The sequence below is a fragment of the Capricornis sumatraensis genome, chromosome 15 (genome assembly GCF_032405125.1).
Source record: "Capricornis sumatraensis isolate serow.1 chromosome 15, serow.2, whole genome shotgun sequence".
Lineage (NCBI taxonomy): Eukaryota > Metazoa > Chordata > Mammalia > Artiodactyla > Bovidae > Capricornis > Capricornis sumatraensis.
This window is the reverse complement of record NC_091083.1, coordinates 15,015,684-15,040,740: the sequence shown is the minus strand read 5'-3', so window position 1 is coordinate 15,040,740 and position 25,057 is coordinate 15,015,684. Positions and strand designations below refer to the sequence as shown.

Sequence of the window (25,057 nt, the reverse complement as noted above, 5' to 3'; positions counted from 1 at the left end):
TCCCTTGTGTAAGACTGTGTGGTTGAGGAAAGCTGGATTTTATACCATGGCTGTCTTGTTGACACTCCTGTGGGCTCTTACTGTGTCCCCTCCTCCCTCATGGCACACAGTCATGTCAAGGAAAAGGGACGCTGCGGCCAGGGGCTTCACCTTGACCATCTCAGTCGAGATGTTCTTTGACCGAGCCCTGAGCCCTGGCTCTGATTGGATGTCTTGCATTCAGGTGGGATGTTTTTCCTGCCTGAGCATCCAGCAGGTGGAAGAACTCTTCCTCTGGTACACTAGGAAGATCCCACAGCATTCTGTGTGTGTTGTTAGAGCTACTGGGTTGATAAGATGGTAGAATCACTGAGAAACTCACCTCTCTTCCACCAGCTTTATTGAGGTATAATTGACAATTCAAAATTGGATATATAAGATGTATGACTTGATTAAACTTGATACAGTGAAATAATCACCACAGTCAATTTAATTCACATATCCATCACCTCACATCATTACCTTTTTCTGTGTGGTGAAGTGTCTTTGTTCTTTTTTTAATTATGGGCTGCACCACGCAGTATGCAGGATCTTAGTTCCCTGACCAGTAATTGAACCCACGCCCCCTGCAGTAGAAGCAGTCTCAATCGTTGGACCACTTGGGAAGTCCCAAGAGTGTCTTTTAAGAGGAAAATTTGACCTAAATAAACAGACCCATCCTTAAATCCACTTTCCATATGAGGCAGCATCTGTGGGCTCAGTGAGTGGTCACCCTACAATGGACAGGAAGGAATGCCGAGGAGACCGACTTTATACAAAGCAGTGCGTCTTGCTCTGGACTCTGGCTCCAGGAATCATAACCGGTACCAGCCAGCCACCAGTAACAGCAGGGATGGAGAAGACACAGAGGCGGACAGTACACGCTTATGACCCCATGGGAAAGTCATCCAGGTCAGCAGCTTTGACCTCACTTCCAAAAGAGCTTAAGTTCTGACAAGAAACGTCAATTCCTTTATGTTGTTTGTGTGCGCACTAAGACGCTCCAGACGTGTTTGACTTTTTGCGATCCTACAGACTAGACCACCAGGCTCCTCTGTCCATGGGATTCTCTAGGCAAGAATCCTGGAATGGGTTGCCATGCCCTCCTTCAGGGGATCTTCCTGACCCAGGGGTCAAACCCACATCTCTTGCATTTCCTGCATCGGCAGCAGGTTCTTTACTGCTAGCGCCCCATCACCCACCCTTTAACTCTTCAAGTTATAGCCAAGGAGTAGAAGGACAGATCATTAGACCACAGGTTCCAACAAAAAGAAATGTCAAGTTAGTAGCCGAGGTGACTGAGCAAGTAGGCATCCAGGAGGCTGCTGGGAAAGCTTGTCTGACAGCTGTTGTGGGTCCTTTCTAATTAGGGGCTGGTTGAGCAGATGGAAACAATCTATGGGGAACTCTCCAGGCTTTCACTTCCTCCCTGACCTAACCTTGAAGTGATTTTCTAACAAGGAATCATTGACTAATTTGGGTGGAGGCACTGAGCAAGCAAAGCTGGAATCCAGGTCCTGTTGCCCATGAACTATCTGACCTTCAGCTTACCCACTCAGGCCTCAGCTTTCTAATCTGTAGAATGGAGCTAATTATACCTACCTCGTGGGCTTGATGAGAAGGCTGAATAATACAAGCTGTGGAAAGCTTTTCGCAAAATCTTGTGAATTGTAGAAGACCCAATAAATAACCCTCGAGGCATGTGCTTGTACCAAATAGACAATGGCACCCCACTCCAGTACTCTTGCCTGGAGAATCCCAGGGACGGGGGAGCCTGGTGGGCTGCCGTCTATGGGGTTGCACAGGGTCGGACACGACTGAAGCGACTTAGCAGCATGAGAGATGGAGAAGAAGAAGAAAAAATCAACTTGATGAGTGATAAAAGGCTGGATTGGTAGATATGGCCAAAGCATCCAAGCAGATAGGTTGGTGGTTGTTCACAGGGTCATAGGCAGTGCTGGACGATGGCTGGCCTCCCAGGACTGGCAGGATAGCCCTGCCCTGCTTATGGCACAGCAGAGGAGAGGAGAGAAACACAGTCTCTGAAAACTGGCAGATCCCCGAAAAGAGAGGAGGGAGCTGGACTAGGCAAACGTTGGTTATTCCTGTAGTTTATCCTTTGGGTAAATCACTCCTCTTCTTGTGCGAAACAGGAAGGGATCTCTGGATCCCTTCCTCTGCCCACCTCTGGAAGGGCAGAGGTGAGGTCCTTAAAAGATGGAGAAAGGTTGAAGGATGTGCCTGAGTGCAGGTGATGGAGCACACACCTGGAAGGAAGGTAAAAACAGAGCCAATGAGATGGATTGTTGGGGTGTGTTCAGAAAACGGGCTGAGTCAATTGGACAGAGACAATTGAATATTCGTGCAGTTTGGTCAGAGCTGGGCTTTCATGGGGCTGTCTGTCCATATCACACATTCAAACTAGTGTCAGAATAGTAATAATGCCATACAGGTGCTTTTCCCTAAATTTCAGTATTTGTTTTATTTCTACATTTTTTGGCAGGCGAAGGGATGTGTTCTGTGTGCTCAGGCTGCCTCTGTGTCTCATAAAGAAATGTGAGAGCGGTAGGTGTATCTTCATTTGCCAGAATTTGCCTGACATTTACCAAATTTCAGCTGAGCTGATGGATTGGGAACCCACTGAATTTTTTTCTCATTCTCAAGCTTGCTATTGATTCGCTTGTGCTTTCTCTTCTGTTGATACATGTTAAGGTTTTGGTGTTTCTGTGAGACTCTCCGTCTGTCCTTAAGGCTCCTCCAGCTAACCTGTAGCAATACAACTGCTGTCCAGATTTTTGTAAAATCAAGAAGTATGTTCATTCTTACTTGACTTGCTGCAGAGGAAGTGAAGTCTCGACATGTTTTTGCTGACAAGCATTTAGAGAACTTCTCCCGTTTCATATTCCATGGACTTTCCCCCCAGCCGCTTTCGTTATGTGGTGGCAATCCTTCAGGTCACCATGAAAGTATTTGGTGGGTTTGAATTGTGGCGGGTGAGTCAGTCTAGGTAAGTAGGTCAGGCAGCACCAGGCAGTCAAGAGACCAGAATTCTCCATTTGATACTTGACGGATATAACCTCAAGCACACCTCTGAGACTTGCCCATCTACCTGCCCAAGAGGAATGAGATCGTAGTTAAAGGGGAAAACATTGAGCTGTAAGAGTAAAGATCCTCCACAGGTTTAAAGTACACATTATGACGATATTTCACAGCTGGGCTAGCTAAAGCGCAGAAGGCTGGATGGACACACTGCTAGTTCATCGGGACGAGTGCTGGCATCATGATTACTCCATTAGGGCAAAATAAGTGCTTTAGAAGAGATACCCGAAGGGCTTTATGAGAGCTCAGTGGCAGGGTGCAGAAGAAGGTCACATAATTCAGCCCAGATAACGCTCCTAAAAGACCATTTCCATTTACTTTCTACCCTTTTCTGGTACACACTAATAATGCTCATAAAGTACCCTAGGAAGTATTTCAGAGTTGCAATAATAATAACTTTTTCTGAGAGTTGGCTGTGTGCCAGCCCTGCTCTCAATGCCTCCCTGTGTTTTCCCATTTCATCCTCTTCACTCTTTGAAACAAGTAACAACATTATCACCATTTTCCCAACGAGAAGACAGACTTAGAGAAGTTAAATAACTGCTGCCGTTGAGCTCATAATGGCATCGATTCTCTGCCTGTAACGACTCCTGGCACGTTTCCTTTGAATTGATTTCCTCTGTAACTGGCTGCCACCTAATCAGACCATAGAATACCCCTGCAGGTAAAAGAAATGCATGAAGATTAAGAGGGGATGTAAAATGTTGGCTTTGGAAAATTAAGTTCCTTAGCAAGAAGGCAGTGAGCATCTGCTCAGTATCAGAGAGAAGGATTAATCCTCAGAGGTATGTAGATGATTAATTAAGACCTGGTCTCCGCCCTCAGAGCCCAAAGTCTTGTTTGAGAAGACAGACGTGAACGAATCAATCAAATGAAGCATTATGGGGCAATATGATCGTGTGAGCACTGGTCTCCTCCCCAGCCCGCATTCCCCAAAGGAATGTGGCAATAGAGGAAACCATTTATCACAGCTAGGGTCTATTGAGGAAGGCACCCACATGTACTCTCTCTGGAAGGCTTTTGCTAGATACACTGATTTAACCAGAGGGACTTCCACAGATTGAGTCCCACCCCTCTTCTGAGGATATAGGTATACCCCACCCTCTCTAAGGATTATGTTGGAGAAATCCTGGTGGGGCCCTACCACTCAGACTTTTGAAATGGCAGAGGAGAGGTGAACTGCTATGACAGGTGTGTCTCGCAGGGTACCCAGGGACCACGGGAGGCTGAGTAAATCCCACCAAGATGTGAGGTGGGGGGGGGGGCGGGGATGGAGGGGAGGGAAGAAGGGGTTTGCAAGGAGGTAGAGACTGAGCAGGAACTTGGAAAATGAGGAAGTGGGGGAGGGGCAGGTGGAGGACAGAGGGGACTAGGAAAGCGGTCCAGGGAGAGGGGCGGGGTTGTGAAGCGCCTAGAGCCACGAAGCAGCGTGACACGCAGGAGAAGCAGCGGGAGCGCTGCATGATCTTGAGGAAGGTCCTCGCGGCTGCAGTGTGGAGATCCGACTGGAAGTGAGAGGTGACAAGGCTGGAGAGAGACAGTAAGCTGCTACATTGGGTCTAACGAGGGATGATGCACAATGGAGGTCCCAGGGAAGGAGGGAGAGGAGGAGGGGAAGGAGAAGAGAAAGTTGGTTGTGGCGGATGAGAGAAAGGGGGATGTCTAGGCGAGGTGCTAGGCCAGGAGTCCTGGCACCAATCCCTGGGCAGATTCCAAAGGCAAGACAGTGAGTTCCCTGCAGACCTGGCAGGTCAAGGGTCCCCGGGAGCTGTCCAGGGGAGTCCTCGGATGAACGGTCTGCAGAGTGTCCTGCCCTGGGCAACCAGGACAGCCTGGGCTGGCCAGTCACTTTTTTTTAAATGTAATTTTATCATTTATTTTTGGCTGCTCTGGGTCTTCGTTGCTGTGCGTGGGCTTTCTCTAGTTGTGGCGCACAGGCTTCTCGTTGCGGTGGCCTCTCCTGTTGCAGAGCATGGGCGCCAGGTCATGCAGGCTCGGTGGTGCGCAGGCTTAGTTGCCCTGTGGCGTGTGGAGTCTTCCCAGACCAGGGATTGAACCCATTTCCCCTGCACTGGCAGGCAGATTCCTAACCACTGGACCCCCAGGGAAGTCACGGCCAGTCACTCTCATGCACACACTCTTTGTTGTAAAAGGCAAGGTCACTGTGACTGTCAGTAAAGAGATTATGAAATGTACACTCTGTAGAGAGACTGGGAGAGGCCAGTCCTGATGGGTGAGATTCCAGTGCCTGTGTTTCTGTACAAGGCAGAATTTTGCATTTTGGTGCAAAATGCATCCGCTCTGAGCGCAAGTCACCGCACAAAAATCTTTTGTGTTAATTTCATCTTCATGTGCTTATTACATATCTTCTTGGCTCTTGAGATTTGCATATATACATATACATACATGCATGTGTGTGTGTGTGTGTTCAACAGGACTGTGGAAATTTGTGCTCACAACAGAGAAGATAGCATTTGATGCATGTTGTCCTTGCCAGTGTTAGGTAAGAGCACTTCAAAAAATATTTGCTAATTGCCCAGGTGAAGTAATGTTATTGTTTTATTTTATATTTTAAGTATTTTAGTTATTTTATTATTATAGTTTGAATTGAATATTAATATACCTCGAAAATGCATTGTTAAATGCCAATGGTACTTTTTTTCAGCTATTTGCACCAAAATGCAAAATTTCAGGAGCGTTTAAGTGTTACAGAGTGAAAGATGTTCTTTTTTTTTTTTAAGACTCTGACCACCTTTAGTAAATTGAGGCTATTCTTGGTTACTTCAGATTTTAATTCAGTATTTTATTATATGGATTCTCCATTTCCTAATATATATTCTTTATATAACCTCTGAATTTATAATCTATGCCTTGAAATGCTAGTCACATATATCTTTATTTTGCTTCTTAAGTTACCATGTGGAAAAATTGACATTTATTTTGGGTGAATCATTCTGTGTATTTATGTCTAGATTTCTGTGACTGCCACCACAGCTAGGCTATAAAGCAGTTAGACCGCCCCCCCAACCCGCTCATGCCATTCCTTTGCAATCACATCCTGTCTGCAAACTGCTGATGTTTTTTCCCATGTAGCTTATCTTTTCAAGAATGTCACATAAATGCAGTTATATAGTATCTTGCTTTGTTTTTGCATTTCTTGAATTGCTCACAAGGCTGGAAATTTTCCTACAAACTAGTTACAACTATGTTTTTTGTATTTTATATATTTGTGACATTGTCACTTATTTAGTTGGGTCATGGGTAGTGGTTTGGGGTATTTTTTCCTACACATTTGTGTATACTTATTATATAAGAATGATGATCACTTATTTTCTGTTACATTTACTATAGATATTTTCCCCTTTTGTTATTTTCTTTAAATAGTAATCTCTTACAAATAGTAATATCATTTGATCTAGTCATATTGGAGTTCTCTAGTGACCTAGTCTGATGCAATCTTCCTAAATTAAAAAAAAAAAATTGTAAAAGGTGCTTATCAGCTAATTTCTATTATGGAATATCGGGACACAATCTCTGTATGTAACTATAAGACTTTAATAAAGCAGATAATGGAGCTGTCCCTCAATGGGATATCATGCAAGAATTAAAAGGATGGCATAGTAACTTGGACAATTTTCATGATAAAATGTTAAATTAAAAGTCAGATATAATCTCATACAAACAGTAGGAGCACGGAATATAAAGCAAAAACACAAAACCAATTAATTAAAACAGACTGGAGAAAATCCATCAAAATATTGAATGCAATTTGCCTCAGGTAAGGAGAGTCTTACAAACTTTACGTATTTTCTTCATTTCATGATAATCGCCTATTACTGTTTTTTAATCAATTTTTATTGGGGTATAGTTGCTTTATAGTGTTGTGTTAGTTTCTACTGTACAGCAAAATGAAGCAGCTATGTGTATACATGTATCCCCTCCCTTCTGGATTTCCTTTCCATTCAGAGCACCACAGAGGACTGAGCAGAGTTCCCGGTGCTGCACAGTAGCTTCTCATCAGTTACCTATTTTATACAGAGTATCAGCAGTCTATGTTAATCACAGTCACCCAGTTCCTCCCACCCTCCCTTTCCCCTTAGTATCCATATATTAGTTCTCCACGTTTGTGTCTCTATTTCTGCTTTGCAAGTAGGATCATCTATACCATTTTTCTGGGGCTTCCCGATAACTCAGTAGGTAAAGAATCCACCTGCAATGCAGGAGACCCCAGTTTGATTCCTGGGTTGGGAAGATCCGCTGGAGCGGGGATAGGCTGCCCACTTCAGTATTCTTGGGCTTCCCTTGTGACTCAGCTGGCAAAGAATCTGCCTGCAGTGTGGGTTTGATCCCTGGGTTGGGACGATCCCCTGGAGAAGGGAACGGCTACCCACTCCAGCATTCTGGCCTGGAGAATTCCATGGGGTCACAGAGTCAGACACGACTGAGCACCTTTCACTTTCACATGCCAGTTTTCTAGATTGCATGTATCTATGCATTATATTTGTTCCTGTGACGTCACTCTGTGTGACACCCTCGGTCCCCATTGATCGTAGCAGCACCATTTACAATAGCCAGGACGCGATACAGAAGGAGAGAAGATGCTGAGTAGCTCAGGAATAAAATGCTACCTTTTGGCTTAAAAAGGCACCCCTGAGCTTGAGGCTCTACTGAACGACGTGTGAGGTAAAGCACACAAATGCCAGTTCTGCTTTCTAAATGTCAGACGCCGTCCCTGGGACCAGGCCTTTAGAACGAGAGGCACTGGGTTTGCTGCCAGATAGATGGATGCGTTGGGCAGATGGGCAAAATGCCCATGCGTGATGGGATAGGACAGGGAGACTGGCGAGGGAGCCTGGATCGCTTGTGGATAGGACATCGGGTGATGTCTACGCCAGCCCTGCGGGAGGAGGGGGTTTCACTGCGACTCACTTCCGTGCTGTGATAGAGCCCCTGCAGACCCTAGCCTTCTGTCTGTTCCCCAGACAGATTTTCCCAGGTGCTCGTTGAGTGCTGTTGCCTAATTCTGAGCCCAGCCTGGAAATAGCAAAGTGACGCATCGTCAGGAAAGGTCAGAGTGCTTGTAACTCAGACATTACGAGTCACTGACCCCTCCGGGCTCCAGTCCGAATGAATTGCTTACCTTCAGCTTGTTTGGAGGAAATCTCCAAAAAGTCCACATGTGGTAAATAGTCCCATAAATGATGCCAGTTCTTGGCTTGATCCGTGGAAGAATATAAATTTGTTTGAAAGATCTACATGACCCAGGAACCCCGGGGGGAGAGGCGGGTGGAGGGGTCTCAAGTTTTCTCTGGAGAATTCTCATCTCTTAGACAGGCTTCTACCCAAGAGTTCTAAGCTCAGAAGGTAAGGGGGCTCCCTAAAGACAAACCTGGAAGTCATCTCACTGCTGATTCATGGGAACGTGTTTCAGAGGAACATGAGACAAATTGGGATGATTCTGTGACCATCTCTTTTATTTAAACCTGCTGAACTGCAGGAAATTGGGGCTCTCTTAATCTCCATGAAATTAACAGCAGCTGTCAAGGGCCCCTGACATGTCTCCCTGTTGGTTAAAAACAAACAAACAAACAAGAAACCTAAAGGCCAGCAGCATTCCAGAGGCCCAGAGGACTGGCAATCTTCCGTGGCTCTGCTGGCTTCAGATGACAGCTTCGAGATTCCCAGCTGTGTCATCGATCATGGCATCTGGGAGCCTGTTCCTCTGAGTAGTTTTGTTCTTTTCCACAAAGATAAGAAAGATAGCCAATGCTTTCTTCTTGATACTGGGTTGGTCAAAAAGTTCCTATAACCTCTTACAGAAAAACCCAAATGAACTTTTTGGCCAGTGCACATTCCCTTTGGCTGCCTTAAGAATGTTTTGGAAAATTCATGAGGTGAAATCTGTTCAAGAGACAGGAAGCAAGAGTGTAATTTTATCACTAATTATTGATACCGGGTAATAGTTTCAGATTCATGGAGCCTCATGTAAAAGTAGGTAAAGGAGGGAGGTTTAGTTGAAGTAAATGGTCAAACAAAGGAAAGAACCGTAGATGAAAAATCAGACTAGAATCCCCGATTCTGTAGCCAACACTAAGATGATTTTCATTAACATCTCCCGGAAAGTGTAATTATTAGATCTGTGACTTTTACAAAGTCCTTTCTTTCTTTTTCCACAATGAAGTTGCTATTTCATGGTGGTCAGTGATTTAGGGTTTTTAAGTGGTTCAAACTGTTCAGAAGCTCTTTAAATACATACACACACATGCAGACACAGATATATATATATATCTGTGTGTGTCTAAAGTAAACAGATCAGCTGCTAAATAAATGCCCAGAGCCCATTCCATCACACACACAAATAGCCCATGTAAGAATTTCACAGTGTCATATTTAACTGCTGAGACTAAAATAGACTCACTGTTTATAAACTCATTTTCTTATTACTGTGTTGTTTCCTGGGTACCTACTTGGCTAATAGAAGAAATGAAGTGTTGGAATGCTTTTGTGTCTTTCTGCAACTATTAAATATAACTCCATTCAATTGGGAGTGGGACTCAGGTCTAACTGACAAGGTTAAATAACCTTAGTCCAGGACGCCGCTCTCTCTGGCACATCAGCCTGCGGTTTGGGGTGAGCCCAATAATGCACCGTGCAGAAGGGGAAGTAAAACATTTGTTTGAACGGATAGTCAAGCCACTTGAGGCTCTGGCTTTCAGAGATAAAGCACTGGTTAAGAGGGATGCAACACCCAAAATAATATATTTCACAGTCTTCAAACAGCTGTTGTCTTCTGTTGCTTTGCAGGGAGTGAGCTGAATCATGTCACCGTTTCTCCGAATTGGTTTGTCCAACTTCGACTGTGGGTCCTGCCAGTCCTGCCAGGGTGAGGCGGTTAACCCTTACTGTGCCGTGCTTGTCAAAGAGTATGTTGAATCAGGTAAGCTTGAGTGGGTGCTGGGCGTGAGGGGCGGGGGAAGAGGAAGCCCCTGCAGTGAACTGGGAAGCAAGGCCTTCCAGAATCTTCAAGGTCGCCTGACTCAACCTGACTTTCCAGCTCAGGAAACGATGCCCAGAGAAGCCAAGTGCTTCCTGAGAGGCTCATGGGCTTAGTAACGGCCTCTGAACTAGACCCGGTTGCCTGCCTTATGTTCTAGGTCATGGTCCCATTTTCCACATAAACGAAGGAAAGGAAGAATGAGTTGAGGACGTTATGTGCAGAGTTAACGAAGGAAAAAACCCAAAAACCTACTTTAATGAGATAGAGTAGAACATGGTCCAGTATTTTCTGATTGTGTTCTATGATTATAGATAAAGGCTGCATCGTCTTGCATTTTGGAAAGTTTTAGTTGGAGGATACTTACTTTGGAATATTGTGTTGGCGGCTGCTATACAACAACGCGAATCAGTCTTAAGTATACATATGTCCCCTCCCTCTGGACCACCCTCCCACCCCTCCAGGCTGTCTCAGAGCACCAAGCTGCGCTCCCTGCATTATACAGCAGCTTCCCACTAGCTAGCTGTCCCACGTATATGTTTCAATGCCACGTTCTCAATTTGTGACACCCTCTCCTTCCCCTACCATGTCCAAAGTCTGTTTTCTGTATCTGCAGGTTTATTCCTGCCCTGAATATAAGTTCATCAGTACCATTTTTCTAGATTCCATATATATATGCGTTAATGTATTGGTGTTCTTCTTTCTGACTGACTTCACTCTGTATAACAGGATCTAGGTTCTAGGTTCATCCACCTCACGAAAACCGACTCAAATGCATTCCTTTTTATGGCTGAGTAATATTCCATAGTCTTAGACTTAACGCCGAAGATATTTTACTGCTTCTTTGACCAAGTTCAGATAAATAGTACAAAACGTATAGGATTAGCAATTAGGGTTCAAATTTCAGAAGACTTCCTTTACTAAGACCCCAGGTGAGTTAAAGAATTTTGTCAGATTTAAATATTCATGAAAATTTCATGGAAAGGAGGAAAGCATGACAGTCTTCCAAGATTCCTTCATGGGTTTAGATCTTTCCATTAAAATCATCCTACTCTGACTTGTCTAAGTTACTGGTACAGCAATGTAACTAGTGTGCACATTTGAGCATGGTAGTACCATGGAGTCAAGGAATTTTTCTAAATGAAATAGTAATTAACATCACTGTGCATTGTAATAAGTGAACAGACGAAAAATGAGTATTGAATGGACATTTGGAATACTTCTTCCATTTGGAAGAATGAATGAACATAAAGCTAAATTGTCTAATGAAGTGACTGCTAAAATGTCTTAAAGAAAATTTGATAATATTTTAACCAATTTATTTTCTGAAGCACATTAGAAATGATAATGTGAATAAACAGTGTCACTCAGGAAAAATAAGATAATCCTATTCTGTCTAGAATATCTTCACGATCACTTAAACTCCTCCTACCCTGTCTGGTCCCTGCCTCTGTGTTTTAAAGTTCTCATGGACTTTCTAAAAACAGAAAGAAAAGAGAAAAATAAAAAGCAGGATGAAGTTTATATCTCATGGTTTTCCCAGCCTCCTTGCCTTTCCCTACCTCTCTACACACAGTTTCTGGTTTTAGCAGATGACACTTTGTAGGGAAGTCTGATTGCCACCGATGCAGTCACAGGAACGATTAGGGGCCACTACAGTGCATTTACAGAGAAAGCATTTATGGAGCACCTACTGTATACTGGGCCAGAAGACATTCGTTTCCTTCAGAGTTCCTCTCCTAGCAGAAGATAAGCAAAAAACAGAAAGATCACATAGTAAGTCATGTGAAGTGAAGACATCAAAGCAGGGTTGTGCAGGCAGAGAATTGGGGCTGAAGAGAAAGATGGAGAGAGACTGGAGAGAGGGAGGGAGAGAGAAGGTAGTCTTGAAAAAGAAAAATTAAGTGACGTTCCCAGGTGCAAGAGGAACCTGATTCTGCAGGTGATGACCTCCAGCTGGATGTGTCCAGCACAGAACCCTGGGGTTTCCAATCCTGGATGCTGGCTTTTCTTTCCCTTAAAAGACTTCTCTGTGCTCAACTGGCTTCTGCCTTCCAGCCCCAGGAGCACATCAAAGTGGAGGAGGCTGACTGATCATCTTGAGTTCCCTTCTGCCCAGATCTCTCTCCTGTTTATTAACAGTGAGAATGGCACTTGCTCCCGATCTAAAACCTTTCAAATGTCACTGAAATCTTTGAAGTGTGCAATGTCTGAGTTTTTCAAAGCTGCTTTTTGACTTAATGGGTCCCTTGGATCTGGTTCCCTTTACATCCACAGGTCTCACTGACATTTGCCTCCTGGGAGCCTTTTTTTAAGTATCTATTTCTTCTTTTGGCCTTGCCTTTGAACTTGGTCTAATCAGCCACATGAATCAAGAGGACATGTTGGAAGAGAAGTTTGTTTTTCTGAAAGGTTAGCCTGTGGAGTGTGGAAGGTTTTGTTTTTTCATTTTGTTTTAGTTTTGTCCTGAAAAGAAATCTCTCTGAACATGGTATTTAAAACATTACTTCCATACCGTTTTAGCAGGTTTCCGTGTTTGGGATGTTAAGGCTGCATTTTACATAAAGCAAAGAACAGGAGCAACTAGGACACAGTGCTCAGTCTTTGAGCCTTTGAATATAGTAAACTCCACTGTAAATAGACAGGATCTTGAGTTCTTCTTCTCTTTATAAATGATTTTCATTCTTTACTGAATGAAAGTGTGAAAAATGCCTTGCTATGGGAATTTCTGTCCGTTTCCTGGGTGTGCTGAATGATAATGGTTGGAAGAAGGTAAAGGAATTTTGAGAGGCAGCTTGAAGCCTGTGGAAGTAAAACATTACTCTGATCACTAATATTGCCATGGCTTTTTTTTTTTTAAGTCTAATCCTGAGTTAAATTTCTATTAAACAAACCATAAAAATATTCCCCTTCCAATTCCATGCTCAACATTGCTAGAGTTTATACCTCTCACAGCCAGGTTTACCTACAGTGTGAGGTTTCAGCTTATTCAAATCCTTGTATACCTCCCAAAGAATAATTTAGCAAATGCCTGATGCCTGTTCTCTTTCAGCATCATGCGTCAAGAGTTAGAACTGCTTTGTTTCCCTGCTTTCAGTGGCGTTTTCTTTTTGCTTTATCAACTTCTCTGATAAATCTCTGCTCGGACTGCTGCTTCATGTGCTTAGGGTCACAAGAAAGAAACCCTGAAATACAGCTGCAGTTTTCTGCTCCTGCAACGACTAGGGTATAAATGCTACAGAGAATCCAGTGTGGATGGAGGAGAGGGCAACACTGCTGAATCTCACTAGTAATCACTTTCCCTAGTGGTTCTGGGATGGTTCCCTTAAACTTCATCATCCTGCCCTTGGTTCCTGTCACTAACCACTTGCAGGCCCTCTGCAGCCTGCTTCACTGACTCCGGGGATGAAGACCTCCACCTCTCTGAGACACTTGTTAGTTTTCGCTTAGGGTGCATGGTTTATGTTAAAATGTATCCTCATTTTGAGAAGAAAATAATGTTTCATGGTGTTTTAAAGGTTTTGCCTATTAAAGGTATTTATGTTGAGTGGAAAATTTTAAAATATCTTTCTAAAAGAACACTCAGTATAAGCCTGAAATTAAGTCACTGTCTTTTTCAAATCAACACACAGTAGTTTTATGTTATCATTTTTGTTTTTTTTTTTACTAGATACCAGTGAAATTGAATAGTCATGTGTCCACCGTTAATACATTAACACAGAAGGATCCCCAAAGGCATAAAAGTATATAACCTGTTAAAAAAAAAAGAGGGGGGGATCTAGGTCACTGTCCTCTACCAAACATACCAGACTTAGCTGCTGGGTTCTTTATATTTGCTCAGATGTTCAGACTTCAAAAGAAGCAACTGATGAATAGGAAAAGAGCATTGCCAGTGAAGATGCCAGATTTATTTGCATAAATTATCCAGGTTGACTTCCAAGTTTTAGTACATTACCTTGCATGTAGACCTTGGAACCATCTCATCTTGTCCTATTTTATCTCTAATTCTTCTTCTTCTTCTTTTTTTTTTTTTTTTTTACTGTTTTTTTTATTGGAGTATAGTCAGTTAACAGTGTTGTGATAATTTCAGGTGCACACCAGAGCGATTCAACCATGCATGTATACATGTGTCCATTCTCCCCCAAATCCCTCTTCCATCCACGCAGCTACCTAATACTGAGCAGTTTCCTGTGCTATACAGTAGGACCTTGTTGGTTATGCATTTTAGATATAGCAGTGTGTGCGTGTCCATCCCCAACTCCCTAACTATCCCTTCCCCCGCCATCCTTCCTCCCTGGTAACCATGAGTTCATTCTCTGAGTGTCTCTAATTCTAATTGTATGTGTTATTGTCGTCCTCCCAAAAGACTAATATAGTCCTCGAGAGCAGAGGGAATGGGTGAATTGTTTCCCAGAGCAGGCTGAAAGCGTAATGAGAACGTATGTTTCCATTCCTAGAGAATGGGCAGATGTACATCCAGAAAAAGCCAACCATGTACCCGCCCTGGGACAGCACTTTCGACGCCCACATCAACAAGGGGCGAGTGATGCAGATCATCGTGAAGGGCAAAAACGTGGACCTGATATCCGAGACCACCGTGGAGCTCTACTCCCTGGCCGAGAGGTGCAGGAAAAACAATGGGAAGACAGAAATATGGGTAAGTAGCCAGGGCATGGGCTTCATTTATGTGTATATTCCATGAAGTGATAGACACCATCGCAGCTGACGACTGGTACAAAATTTCAATGTCATCCTGAAGGTTGACATCCTGAAGGCCTCGGGGAAACCGACTCCCTACCACTGACTCATTGGTGACTTGACTGTGACGAGTATTCATTGTGGACTGTAGAACATACTAGCATACTCACATTTCTTTGATTCTTGGGTAAAGGAAATAAGGTCTCTTAGGGTGTGAAGAACTGTTACTGATCTATAACTGTTAAAGTCAGCTTGGAAATACCACAAAATTTTCATAGCGTGGGAACCTACCTGTGATCTGTGTATCAAGATATCACGTGAATATCAAGATATCTAGATACCTACATGATACCTTGATAAACTATCTTAGACAGGATGGTGGACAGATAAGTAAGAAGAGAGCAAAGATCCATTTAATATCTCAATCCATGTAATTTTTTCTAGTCATAATGTGTTTGCTTAGCTTGTTGTTCAGTGTTCAGTCGTATTTGACTCTTTGTGATCCCATGGACTGCAGCAGGCCAGGCTCTCCTGTCTTCCACTATCTCCCAGAGTTTGCTCAAACTCATGTCCCTTGAATCAGTGATGTTATCCAACCATCTCATCCTCTGCCACCTCCTTCTCCTTTTGCCTTCAATCTTTCCCAGCATCAGGGTCTTTCCCAGTGAGTGGGCTCTTCGCATCAGGTGACCAAAGTATTGGAGCTTCAGCTTCTGTCCTTCCAATGAATATTCAGGATTAGCTTACTTTGCTCGAAAAAGTACATTATACACAACTCATGTTACCACGCAGATTTTTGAAAACTTTGATTCTAAACATTTGTTACCAAAATAGTTATAAGTTAAAGGGAGAAGTAAACTAAGAAAGCATAAAAATTCCTGTGAAAATGTCTGGGGTATAAAAATTAAAGAAAACATACGAGTAAAAGCTGCTTTTGTAAGAGCTGAAACCCAAAAAGTATTTTCAACTGTCTGCATCCTTTATGCAAAGGAGGAGACTCTTACCTCTCAGCTTCATGCTTCTTATAACTCAGATTCTTAAGAACTCCAGCCAAAAGATTTTCAAATGCCAGGTTTCAAAATGGGAATAATATAAGCCTAAAACAGATTTTCGTGTCAATGGTATATTTTTTACCTTAAAAAAAGAGAGCGAGAGAGAGAGGTACTTTTTAGGAAAGTATATCTTTGCTTGCATCACTAAAGTAATCTTTAACGATAACGATATGTCAAGACTTTTTTCTTAAAGTCCCCCATGCTCAGATGTATTTAGATAATTTAGTTCAGGGTGTCTGTGAACTCATTCAGCCTGGTGAAAGATCACAAAAACAGAATTCCTCTTAGGTAGCTGGTTGTGCAAATAGGAAGTGGATAAATAAGTGGGTAATGTCACAGGCATGTGACTTAGTGGTAAAAGTTTACACAGACCTGTTGGGGGAGAGGGTGGGGCTGCAGATACCTCTGAGTCATAGAGCATTTGACCAGACTCAGAGAAAGAAGAGAGAAACTAGAGAAAATCTTCCTCTGTTTTTCTCCCATTCCCATTTATTTTCCACTTTCTGCCTCATTTTTTTAAAAGGGAAGAGTCACCAAATCTCTAATTTTTAAGTAGCATACTATAGATTTCCTTTTCAGTGAATAAAGGGATAACTATTTTTAAAATTCTTTTATTATGCATCCTTGACAAACAAGTTGTTTTTCTATTTATACCTCTTAAAGTTGCATTTGCTTTCTTGCCAAGACATTTTTTTAAGTTTATTCTTGTCAGACTTTCCATATTTTTTGCATATTGGGATTATTGAGACATAAGTCCTCGGATCCTTGGAAGGATACGATATCCTTCCAACCTAGACAGCATATTAAAAAGCAGAGATATTACTTTGTCAACAAGGTCCGTCTGGTCAAGGCTACGGTTTTTCCAGTAGTCATGTATGGATGTGAGATTTGGACTATAAAGAAAGCTGAGCGCCGAAGAATTGTTGCTTTTGAACTGTGGTGTTGGAGAAGACTCTTGAGAGTCCCTTGGACTGCAAGGAGATCCAACCAGTCCATCCTAAAGGAGATAAGCCCTGGGTGTTCTTTGGAAGGACTGATGTTGAAGCTGAAACTCCAGTACTTTGGCCACCTGGTGCGAAGAGCTGACTCATTGGAAAAGACCCTGATGCTGGGAAAGATTGAGGGCAGGAGGAGAAGGGGACGACAGAGGATAGGATGGTTGGATGGCATCACCAACTCGATGGACATGGGTTTGGGTAAACTCTGGGAATTGGTGATGGACAGACAGGCCTGGCGTGCTGTAGTTCATGCGGTCACAGAGAGTCGGACACGACTGAGCGACTGAACTGAAGCCCTCGGATCCGCATTTAACTACTGGCAACCTTCTTATATTTTTTGCCTTTGTTATGTTCAAGGTTATTTCCTAGTTCACTTTTATTTATCATGTTTAAGCATCAACAACTTTCTTTGGACTTAGTTTCCCTTGCTTCTGTTGAAATCTGCTTTCTTAAAATTAGTTTCTCTATTAAAAAAAAAAAAAAAAGATTTTCTCAGAATTGCCTCTTACCTCCACAGTCACCATGTAGTTTCCAAACATGGATATTTTGTTTCTGCTTTCCCAGGGTTTTCCCTGTTGGTGTGGTTATCCCCCACTCACTCATAAATGTGATGGAATCTGACTTTCTGTGGAGGCTGTTTTTTCAGCAGCTCACTGATTTAATTTCTTCTATCACCACTAATTCCTGAATATTGATAGCATTGCAGTCACCTGGTACCAGTTTTTCCCACTTCCTCTGGGAATGAGCCCCTATCCCTCGTTCTTCGAGTTTTATTTTTTGCCTCCACTATTTATTATTCCATAAACCAGAGAATAATGGTATATGTACTTGATGTCAAAGGCCCTTCTCTTTTCACTAATCTATTTAAGCCATTTAAGAGTCAGACTCAACTTAGCAACTGAACAACAAGAACAAATTTAAGCTTTCATGGGAATGTGTAGTTAAGCAAGTGGTAGAAGCTTGTCACATCGTAAAATTCTAATAGTAGTGATGCTGTACCATTGGCATTGCTATTATGTCAGTTTCTCCAATATCTTTAAAGGTCTGGTGGAAGGTACAAGATCACCATGACTTTGAATTATTTAACCATGATTCATATTCAGTCCTGAGTTCAACCAGACCCTTCTTGCTATGTTTCAGTTATTCTAGTTACCCATAGATGTAGTGATCAGCAATGGGCTTCAGTTCACCTTTTTTTTTTTCTTTTTAGCATGTGAACAGTGCTGTGTCACAGTTTAGTTATATTATTAGTGGTTAGTGAGGTCCTCTCAGATTTGCCATGTGTCCCTTACGTCACATCACATATCTATCATCCCTTAACAGGTCACTTTGTCTGGTCCCTTCTACATAATCATACTGAAATATATACATTCTTAATCCCTTCCTTGACCAATCTAATTAAAAGTTCCCTTAGCAGATGGTCCGGCACTTTCCAAAGGAAGCAGGTTCTCCATGTGAAAGTAAAAGGCCACTCCCATTTAATACCCCTGTTAACCTAGAGGCCCTGTTGGCTCAGCAGTAAAGAATCGCCTGCAACTCAGGGGATGCTGGGTCAGGAAGAGGTCCTGGAGGAGGAAATGGCAACCTACTCCGGTATTCTTGCTTGGGAGATTCCATGGACAGAGGAGCCTGGCAGGCAGCAGTCCATCAGGCCGCAGAAAGTCGGACATGGCCTTCAGGAAGTTTTGATCTCCAAATCGAATTCATGAGCGGCTGAGGTGTTTTGATAAAAGAAAGGTTATATTTGTGGATGCTGTGCTATTTTGATGATAACATGAGTGAGCAAGATGAAAAGGAACAGAGCTGGGCTGGAAATCTCCTGCCCCACCCAGCTCCTCAGCTGGGATGTCGTTCAGCTCAGCACTTGCCTCACGCTCTGACCCATGTTTCTTTTCTCCCTTCCACCAGTTAGAGCTGAAACCTCAAGGCCGAATGCTGATGAACGCGAGATACTTTCTGGAAATGAGTGGCAAGTGACGTTTCTTATTCCTATTTGGGGATGAGGTGGGCATGTCTCTTCTTCTTTGCAACTTAGTTCACTTTTTCGAAAGCAAAGAAAATGGAATCACAAGGAATTTCCTTAAAATTTCCGATGATGCTCGAGCGTGAGTTGAATATACACTCTGTGGGACCAGATACACACAGAAATATAAAACATGTATAGTATTTGCTTTTGAAAGATCTCATCTTTGGCTGCACTGGGTCTTCACGGCTGTGCTCAGGCTTTCTCTTGTGGAGGTGGGCAGGCTTATTGTTGAGGTGGCTCCCCTGCTGCAGAGCTCCGGCTCTAGGGTGCATGTGCTCAGCAGCTGTGGCTCACAGGCTCTAGAGTGTGGCTCAGCAGTTGTGGTGCACGGGCTCAGTTGCCCCGCCACGTGTGCAATATTCCCAGACCAGGGATCAAACCTGTTTTCCCTGCTGCTGCTAAGTTGCTTCAGTCGTGTCCAACTCTGTGTGACCCCATAGACGGCAGCCCACCAGGCTCTGCCGTCCCTGGGATTCTCCAGGCAAGAACACTGGAGTGGGTTGCCATTTCCTTCTCTGATGCAGGAAAGTGAAAAGTGAAAGTGAAGTCACTCAGTCGTGTCTGACTCTTAGTGACCCCATGGACTGCAGCCTACCAGGCTCCTCCATCCATGGCATTTTCCAGGCAAGAGTACTGGAGTGGGGTGCCATTGCCTTCTCCTGCATTGGCAGGCAAATTCTTAACCACTGGATCACCAAGGAAGTCCAGCATTTATTTTTCACGTGGTGTGAAGGCATATGCCCAGGGCTTTTCTAGTCTGTTTATATTTTCATTTGGGAATTTACTATAAACACCAAAGGTTCTGCTATGTGTTGCCCTGTGTGTACACACCGTGTATAAATGGTGTGATGTGACATGTGGTCACACCATCAGAATACAAAATGAATAAGAAGCTGATAAATACTTCCCTTAGCCCTAGAAGAACAGAGTAGTAATGCTTCAAGTTAGTCATCTCAAATGCTTTCAGGAACAAGCAAGGAAAAAAAGGTGTCACTGAAGACTTGCATCTCACACACAGGCACCATTCACAGAAGTTAATTTACGAGCCGTGTGCATGGTGTCTCAGACAGCCTGTCAGTTCTTCCTGTTGCATTTATATCCTGTTGTCAAAATGCTGTGTAAATGAATCAAATGCTACCACTCTTCAATCTTTTTTCAAAGTATAGCTAGCATCAGGTGTAGAGCAAAGTGATTTAGATATGTCTGAATATATATATATGCACCCCCCCCACACACACACATAGGTATATATACTTTCATATCCTTTTCTCTTATAGGTTATTACAAAATACTGGGTATAGTTTCCTGAGCTGTACAGTAGGTCCTTGTTGAGTATCTGTCTGTGTGTGTATGTTAAGCCCATTCCTGTTTTATGCCTCCATGCCGTTCTCCTTTGGTAACTACAAGTTTGTTTTCTAAGTCTGTGAGTCTATTTCTGTTCCTTAAATAAGTTCATTTGTATCATTTTTTTAGTGTCCACATAGAAGTGATATCGTGTAATACTTGTCATTCTCTGTCTGACTTCACTTAGTATGATCGTCGCTGGGTCCATCCATGTTGCTGCAGATGGCCTTGTTTCATTCATTTTCCTGCTTCACTGAGTACTTAGGAGGGGCTCAGGGCATGTGTGTTGAACCGTTCAGTGGGCTCACTCTGGCATTTGGAAACGCCTTTTCTTTTCCTGTGGTTCCCACTCAGTGACTGTCTCAAATATTCCCATAGCCCTTCTGAGTTGCTGAGGAAGCTACTAACATGGTGGAGCTGGGAGAGCCCGTGCCTTCCGCCGGTGTCTGCGCTTCAGGGCACAGCTGCTGCTCTCCGAGCCCTCTTCCCCCTCTCGGCCTCTGAGAGAGCCCCCTTCTTGGTGTCCTGGCTGTCGACCCTGGCGGCTCTGTAACACCAGCCCTGCTTCCTCTCTGGCATCTTCAGTTTTTTCTTCTCTCTCTGGTTTCCACCTCATTGACAAGACATACATAATTATGCTATCTTCTCCAACTTGAAATAGATATTTTTTCAAAGCTTTTTACTGTGCTAAAAGTCACATAATATATACTATTTCAGCCATATTTAACGGTACAGTTCAACTACACCAAGCCCGTTCACATTGTTGAGCAGCTCTCACCGTCACCCACCCTCCTGAGTTTTTCACCTTCCTAAACTGAAGCTCTGTCCCCATTAAACATGAACTCCCATCCCCATCTTCCCACCCGTCCACCCCACAGCCCCAGGCATCTACCAGTGTGCTTGCTGACTCTGTGAATTAGACTATTCTAAGTACCTTGTATGCTGCTGCTGCTGCTGCTAAGTCACTTCAGTTGTGTCCAACTCTGTGTGACCCCATAGATGGCAGCCCACCAGGCTCCCCTGTCCCTGGGATTCTCCAGGCAAGAACACTGGAGTGGGTTGCCATTTCCTTCTCCAGTGCATGAATAAGTGCAATCAAAAACTGTTTGTTTGTACCTAATGTAAATTGGAATGCACACTAAATTTTATTTGTTTTTAATTGAAGGATGATTGCTTTACAGTATTGTATTGTTTTCTACAAACATGAACATGAGTCAACCGTCAGTATACATATGTTCCCTCCCTCTTGAACCTCCCTCCCCATCCCACCCTGCTAGGTTGTTACAGAGCCCCGGTTTTAGTTCCCTGAGTCACACAGCAGAAGGTTAATTTAACATATGTCCTAACATATGTCCTGGTGGCTCAAATGGTAAAGAATCTGCATGTGATGCAGAGGACCTGGGTTCGTTCCCTGGATCAGGAAGATCCCCTGGAGAATAGAATGTCAACCCACTTCAGTATTCTTGCCTGGAGAATTCCATGGACAGAGGAGCCTTGCAGGCTACAGTCCAAATGAATTACCTTCTCTTTTTTCCCCCTCTGTGCTATATAGTAGGTTCTCATTAGTTACCTGTTTTATACCTAGTACTGTGTATATAGTTTGAGCATTCTTTGGCATTGCCTTTCTTTGGGATTGAAATGAAAACTGACCTTTTCCAGTCCTGTGGCTACTGCTGAGTTTTCCAAATTTGCTGGCATATTAAGTGTAGCACTTTCAGAGCATCATCTTTCAGGATTTGAAATAGCTCAATTGGAATTCCATCACCTCCACTAGCATTGTTCATAGTGATGCTTTCTAAGGCCCACTTGACTTCACATTCCAGGATGTCTGGCTCTAGGTGAGTGATCACACCATCATGATTATCTTGGTCGTGAAGATCTTTTTTTACAGTTCTTCTGTGTATTCTTGCCACCTCTTCTTAATATCTTCTGCTTCTGTTAGGTCTGAACCATTTCTGTCCTTTATCGAGCCCATCTTTGCATGAAATGTTCCCTTGGTATCTCTAATTTTCTTGAAGAGATCTCTAGTCTTTCCCATTCTATTGTTTTCCTCTATTTCTTTGCATTGATCACTGAGGAAGGGTTTCTTATCTCTCCTTGCTATTCTTTGGAACTCTGCATTCAGATGCTTATATCTGTCCTTTTCACCTTTGTTTTTCGCTTCTCTTCTTTCCACAGCTATTTGTAAGGCCTCCTCAGACAGCCATTTTGCTTTTTTACATTTCTCTTCCACGGGGATGGTCTTGATCCCTATCTCCTGTACAATGTCACGAATCTCTGTCCATAGTTCATCAAGCACTCTGTCTATCAGATCTAGTCCCTTAAATCTATTTCTCACTCCCACTGTATAATCTCACATGCTAGTAAAGTCATGCTCAAAATTCTCCAAGTCAGGCTTCAGCAGTACGTGAACCGTGAACTTCCAGATGTTCAAGCTGGTTTTAGAAAAGGCAGAGGAACCAGAGATCAAATTGCCAAGATCCACTGGATCATCAAAAAAGCAAGAGAGTTCCAGAAAAACATCAATTTCTGCTTTATTGACTATGCCAAAGCCTTTGACTGTGTGGATCACAATAAACTGTGGAAAATTCTGAAAGAGATGGGAATACCAGACCACCTAACCTGCCTCTTGAGAAACCTATATGCAGGTCTGGAAGCAACAGTCAAAACTGGACATGGAACAACAGACTGGTTTCATATAGGAAAAGGAGTACATCAAGGCTGTATATTGTCACCCTGCTTATTTAACTTATATACAGAGTACATCATGAGAAATGCTGGGCTGGAAGAAGCACAAGCTGGAATCAAGATTGCCGGGAGAAATATCAATAACCTCAGATATACAGATGACACCACCCTTATGGCAGAAAGTGAAGAGGAGCTAAAAAGCCATTTGGTGAAAGTGAAAGAGGAGAGTGAAAAAGTTGGCTTAAAGCTCAACATTCAGAAAACTAAGATCATGGCATCTGGTCCCATCACTTCATGAGAAATAGATGGGGAAAGAGTGGAAACAGTGTCGGACTTTATTTTTTTGACCTCCAACATCACTGCAGATGGTAATTGCAGCCAGGTGGGAGGGGGGTTCGGGATTGGGAACACGTGTATACCCATGGCGGATTCATGTTGATGTGTGGCAAAACCAATACAATATTGTAAAATAATAACAATAAAAAAAGAAAAAGACGCTTACTCCTTGGAAGGAAAGTTATGACCAACCTAGATAGCATATTGAAAAGCAGAGACATTACTTTGCCAACAAAGGTCCGTCTAGTCAAGGCTATGGTTTTTCCAGTGGTGATGTATGGATGTGAGAGTTGGACTGTAAAGAAGGCTGAGCGCCTAAGAATTGATGCTTTTGAACTGTGGTGTTGGAGAAGACTCTTGAGAGTCCCTTGAACTGTAAGGAGGTCCAACCAGTCCATTCTGAAGGAGATCAGCCCTAGGATTTCTTTGGAAGCAATGATGCTAAAACTGAAACTCCAATACTTTGGCCACCTCATGCGAAGAGTTGACTCATTGGAAAAGACTCTGATGCTGGGAGGGATTGGGGGCAGGAGGAGAAGGAGACGACAGAGGATGAGATGGCTGGATGGCATCACTGACTCAATGGACATGACTTTGGGTGAACTCTGGGAGCTGGTAAGAACAGGGAGGCCTAGTGTACTGCTATTCATGGGGTCGCAAAGAGTCGCACACGACTGAGTGACTGAACTGAACTGTGTATATATGTCAGTCCCAATCTGTCAGTTTAAAGGTATTTTTTTAAACCTTTTTTCTCTGCAAGGCTTTCTTTCCTTTCATTCCCTGACACGTTTCTTGAGAAACAGTTTAATATATTACTCCTTTTTCCTTCACTACTCTATCAACCCTTAAACCCAAAGAATCTGGCTCATTTTTCAATCCATCTGCTAAATGGCGTTCTCCAAAAGAATGAATCCTCAAAACAAATGTTTGTTTCTTAAGCTTCAATTCCCTTGACATCTCTCGATCCGTCAATGCTGAGAAACCTTTTCTTTCTTGTATTGCTTCATGTAATATTATTCAAGTTTTCCTCTTAATTTTTCAGCTGCCTCTTTATGGCCTCTTTTGTAATTTCATTTCCTCCCTCCCCAAAATATGGGAGTTTTTATCTCCAAGTCTGTTCTTCATGTGAGTGCCATTTCTTCCTGACTTACCCATTCAAAATTAGGGGTAACATCTCATAATTCTTTATACTGTCCTGCATAGCAATTCGCTCATAGCTCTCCAGGAAATGTGTGACTTAATTGACTACAAACAAGTGATTGGTTAAACTAAGCAAATAGATTAGGCACCATTGCTATAAAATAAATAACCAACTATATAAAAATAAGTGAGCTTATTCAAGCTAGTGAACAAACGGAAAGCCAAATTACTTCAGAAATAAATAGTAATTACAAGGAGAATTTTTAAAATTCTGAGCTTTTATACATTTACTTTCTTATAAGGATTGAAATGATCAGAGGATAAAGGAATTATAGCAAGGAGCAAGGGAATGAATTACTTACATGTAGTCTCTGACATATTTTTAAATGTACAGTGTTCTAATACACAGACTATTTTATATTTATAAACATATAGTTGTATATAGTCCAGACTATTATAATAGCTTTACTGACCATTCAGTCAGTAAAGAATCTGCTTGGGTTCGATTCCTGGATCGGGAAGATCTCATAGAGAAGGAAATGGCAACCCATGCCAGTATTCTTGCCTGGAGAATCCCATGAACAGAGGAGCCTGGTGGTCTGCAGTCCTTGGGGTGGCAAGAGTCAGACACAACTTAGCAACTAAACCACCACCATGTAATTGT

General features: G+C 42.9%; 1 protein-coding gene across 2 annotated transcripts in view; it reads left to right on the top strand.

Moving 5' to 3' along the window:
• Positions 1 to 9,936: 9,936 nt before the first annotated feature.
• Positions 9,937 to 25,057, top strand: part of PRKCQ (protein kinase C theta) — a 94,967-nt gene continuing 79,846 nt past the window's right edge. For both annotated transcript variants that reach the window (XM_068987064.1, XM_068987063.1), the window contains exons 1-3: positions 9,937 to 10,054; positions 14,569 to 14,768; positions 18,768 to 18,828. In XM_068987064.1, the coding sequence (XP_068843165.1) occupies positions 9,937 to 10,054; positions 14,569 to 14,768; positions 18,768 to 18,828 (379 nt within the window). The remainder of the gene's footprint in view (positions 10,055 to 14,568; positions 14,769 to 18,767; positions 18,829 to 25,057) is intronic.